This window comes from Vespa mandarinia, chromosome 8 (genome assembly GCF_050613455.1).
Source record: "Vespa mandarinia isolate Hongniang chromosome 8, ASM5061345v1, whole genome shotgun sequence".
NCBI lineage: Eukaryota > Metazoa > Arthropoda > Insecta > Hymenoptera > Vespidae > Vespa > Vespa mandarinia.
Window position 1 is genome coordinate 2,477,501 of NC_140817.1, and position 5,000 is coordinate 2,482,500.

The window sequence follows — 5,000 nt, forward strand, 5'->3', positions numbered from 1 at the left end:
GCGTGCCAATAATAGAACTCCACCGCTTTTGGATTGGGACTTCTAACGGAGCGCCGTTTCTCGAAGATATTTCGTATCGCGGCAATGCCATCGCGCCGTTGAAGCTTCATCGAAGGCGGGTCCTTGAGTTGATTTCTCGTTTCTTCTTTCTCCCTAGCGAATACACTGATCTACTATTTCTCTCTCTCTCTCTCTCTCTCTCTCTCTCTCTCTCTCTCTGTATCTGTCTATCTGTCTATCTATCTATCTGTCTATCTATCTATCTATCTATCTACCTATCTATCTATCTATCTATCTATCTATCTATCTATCTATCTGTCCAAGTCCGTTCATAACTTATCAAAGACCCACTTCAGTACTTATAACGGATCATTTAAAAGCAAATATAATTCGAATTCTTTGTAAACGAACGATCAAACATTTGATTTAAATGTTGAATTTCATTCAATCGGTATTTGTATTTACATACAAAATCTACGCAGCAAATCTTGAGCGCGTGCGCTCGTAGCATACGTATGTGTTTGATTAAAAAGTAGAAAGAGTGGGGGCGAGGGAAACATAAAATGAAAGATATTAAAAAAGAAATTTAAAGAGAAAATTTAAAGAGGACTGTTTCTTTTTTCTTTTTTTTTTTTTTTATTTATCTTATTTTTTCTTTTTCTTTTTTTTCCCCCTAATTATCGAACATCAATCGGATATTATTTTTATTTGTATTTTGTTTCAGAGTCGCCGCCACCCCCGTACTGCCTTATCGCAGACAGGCTGAGACCAGAAGGTAAGCTTCTTTTCTTTTCTCTTTTCTCTTTTTTTTTCTTCGTTCGTCTTTTCCTCCATCTTTAATAGTAGTAGTGTCGTCTTCTCTGCGACGATACTTGCGATAACTCATGTTTATTGCTCGCAAACGTCTAAGAGCAAGGTTGGTTGTTGGTCCTCTGTACGCGTGCGCTACGCGTGTCACGTTTCACGACCTAGCCTAAAGCACAAGCTTAGAAAATAATCTTCTACGATAAGCATATCGAAGAGAGCGCGGTTAGTATATTACTCTCTTCGACGGCAAGAAAGAAAGAAAGAAAGAGAGAAAAAAGAGAGAGAGAGAGAGAGAGAGAGAGAGAGAGAGAGAGAGAGAGAGAGAGAGAGAGGTGATGATGCGAAACGAATGAAAGAAAATAATGATGGGAAAAAGATGAAGCAGAGAGGAGGAAGTGAACAAAAAAAATAATTAAAAAAAAAAAAAAGAAAGAAAAGAAAGATCATTTCGATCATTTTCGTCCTTTATAAATCATCAAATCTTTTTATTCCTTTCTTTTTTTTTTTGTTTCATTTTTTTTATTTTCCTTTTTTTTTCTTTTTTTTTTTCTTTTTTTTTTTATCTTTTTCCCGACATTCATTACTTGCGTAGCTGGTAGCGACAGAGGAGATTTGATTACGATCTCACACATTAATTTATCTCTCTCTCTTTCTCTCTCTCTCTCTCTCTCTCTATTTCTTTCTTTCCCTCTTATCTTCAATTATATCTTTAATTGCGGATTTCTAAATGACGCGACCGACGCGACCGACGCGACGCGACATTCACTTCTGATAACTGAACGTATCGTTGAGATTTTCTTAATGCCAACTTCGGACTCACTATCATCGATAAAAAGCTTCATGAAAGACTAATCGACTACGATTAAGTAGGTGGCAGCATAATTAGATTTTGATCGATTACACGACGCGATCGAACGATCAAGAATCGACTGTTTCATATTTCTCGCGCATTCTTTTTTTTTTTTTTTCTTTTCATTTTTTTTCTTTTATTGCTTCTTTTTCTTTTTCTTTTTCCCTTTTTCCTGTAAACGAAAAGATATATAAAATAATTAAATTAAGATACATTCTATATGCGTAAATAATTATTTACTTAGTTAGATACATATTATACGCATACGTACGAAACCGATTACCATGTGCCAATAATAAGTATGTATCACATTGATTTTCCTGTTGCGTCAAATTCATGTCTGTAAATCGATCATCTTGTTGATTGCGACGGGAACGTATTGCTATGGATTTCAAAGGATATCGTTGTTTCAGTGGTCGATATGTACTTGCGTGCAGACCATCTCGTATCGATCGGACTTTGCGTGTGCGAAGAAGATTCATCGATAAACAGAACAAAAAGAGAAAAAGTATTATCATTAATACTTTTTAGTTTAGAACATTTTGAGAATAATTTGTATCGTTCGTAGTGATGGATGTACTGATTAAGGGGAAAAAAAAAAAACAAAAAAAGAAAAGAGGGAGAGAAATGTATCCATATCATATATATTTTTATATAAAAAAAAAGAGATATATATATATATATATATTTATTTAGAGATCACTTATCATAAGACGGATTGTTAGAATTTGATTATCATTTTCATTATTTACCCAATTAATTCTGCCATCGTGAAGGATCGAATGGATACGAGAGGATTTAAAATATCGATTATTTTATTCGGCACGGTCAACGTTGCCTTTACACAGCATTATGAACATTTATTCCTTAAAGCGATAGTATAGTGTATATAATAAAACGAAAGAAAAATTAACATGCTCAATCGATTTCATTGAAAGTTATGGCCCGATATATAGAGCGCGGCCGATTTATGAATAATTTCGATAGGTAGTAGAATTTTTTTTTATTTATTTTATTTTATTTTATTTCTTTTTTTTTTTATTTTTTATTATTTTTTTTTTTTTTTTTTTCATTTATTCATAAATAATAATAATAGACGAATAAGCGATATCAGCGATACGATTTAAATGTTCGTTTTTCCTCGATATCGTAAATATATAGCGTGCTTGCATTAATAACACTAGAATCATAGATCTCTCGTTTCTTTCTTTCTTTCTTTTTTTTCTCTCTTTTTCTTTTTTATTTTTCCGTCGTTTAAAATTCGACGACAGTATCTATTTATTCGCTATACAAGGAATATCGTCCTTGTCTTCTTTATTTGTACATACAATGTGTTCGATCGGTTTTGACTGCTACGATCTCTTGACGTTTACCCCTTTTTCTCTATCTTCTTTCGTGCTCGATCCTAAACTGGTTTTCTCACGATCGATGATAGACCATACATACGTATGTACCTTCCTATCTACGTATAAATATATATATATATATACACACGCACACAACACATACACATATGTATATGTATATGTATATACATACACACATATAATATCAGTCTGCTTCTGCTATTACTGTATGTAGTTACATACTAGTCGATCGATTGTCTCGATAGATTTCCTTCATACATATATATATACATATATCGACCATAACGCGTTCGAAGAAAACGTCTTGCGTAATAATTTTCGGCATGGCAAAACTACTCTTTGCTTTCGTTAACGTGTCCATCAAACTACTATTCCGTTCGTAGAATAAGTTATTTCGGAACGTGCAACCGGACTCCGATCATTCACGACTATTTATACGAAGGAATTCGATACGAAAGTATATACCTACGGAGACAACAACCGATGTACATATATACATACATATATACATACGTATCTCTGCGTGCGTACGTGCATCCCTATGCATACCTGCATGCGTGTATGCATAAATGCATATTTTTTCTTTTCCTTTTTTTTTTCTCTCTCTTTTTCTTTTCTTTTTTTTTTTCGATAACATCTCTACATACATACGTACGTATTATATGTATATATCTACCTACGTACATACATTCATACATACATACATATATACATACATATGTTTGTATATATATATATATGTATATATACATATATGCACATATACTTAGGTAATAATAATTTTGAACACAAATGTTCTGTTCATAAAGATGGAGTTCTTTTAATCCTTTGACATACGTCTCTACATGCATATACACGTGTGTATGCACGTTCGTGCCAAGTTCTCTCATCGTGACGAAATAATAGCGCCTGTAGTTAGGCGTTCTTCGACATGTTTATATATACAGTGATACATAAGACAGTATATGTATATTATTGGATATATAATTGTGTATATGTGTATGAGTACGTATATATAATTGTGTACATGTGTATGTACGCTCATATGTATAAGCGTATGTGCGTGTGTCTAAAGAAGTATTACCTTCGTGGTTCTACAGCCTGAGGTCAATATCTCTCGTCGATAGCAGCACGTAGCAAAGCTCGCGCGTTTATGTAAGAACACTCTGACAATGATCCAAAGGCGACGGCTTTTAATGCGTCATTTTGTATTCTATGATATATTGCATATAATATAAATACTTGTGTGTTTATAACTATCTATGTATACGTGGGATAGATATTTTTGTGTTTAGAATTGGAACGTACGTTAGTAAAAATAGGAAGATTTTTTTTTTCGAGAACGCATTTCGTGGAAGAGAATTCTTGTTCTTTTTAACAGGAAAACTCTCTCTCTCTCTCTCTCTCTCTCTCTCTCTCTCTCTCTCTCTCTCTTTCTCTTTTTCTCTTTTTTTCTACCTATCTCTAGCTCTTTTTCTCTCTTTCTCTTTCTCTCTTTCTCCCTTGAGAATAGTAGGGGGAGATGAAAAGGACACTTTAGCCACGAACGGGCCACTTGTTGCCTCTCGAGTGTTCCCTCCCTCCCCCCTTATCGGGGGATGAATTTCAATCTGTTTCGTCGTTCCAACGCGTAACTCTCTCTCTCGTCCGTTAACTCGATCGTATTTTCTTTTTATTTTTCTTTTTGCTTTGTTTTTTGTTTGTTTTTTCGTTTTTTTTAATTACATTCATTTTTAATCCGATCGATTGATTGATCGTGAAACGGGAAGGTTAGAAAAATAAAAGAGAAAAAGAAAAGACAAAATGCAAGGCAAACGTTCCGTGATAATTGTCAACGAAATTAATACTTCGATCAGAATTATTCACTTTTTTTCTTTTTAATTATTTATTTATTTTTTATTTAATTCTTTTTATTCGTTCGTAACGGAAGAAAAATATTTAGATGGGCGTTGAAGAAAGGTAAGAAAAGAGGGGAG

At 33.6% G+C, this 5,000-nt stretch overlaps 1 protein-coding gene across 1 annotated transcript in view; it reads left to right on the forward strand.

Annotated features, from left to right (window-relative positions):
- Dad (Daughters against dpp) overlaps window positions 1-5,000 on the forward strand; it is a 44,173-nt gene that overhangs the window by 9,654 nt on the left and 29,519 nt on the right. Inside the window, exon 2 of the mRNA XM_035887760.2 lies at window positions 725-775. Coding sequence (XP_035743653.2) covers window positions 725-775 — 51 coding nt within the window. The remainder of the gene's footprint in view (window positions 1-724; window positions 776-5,000) is intronic.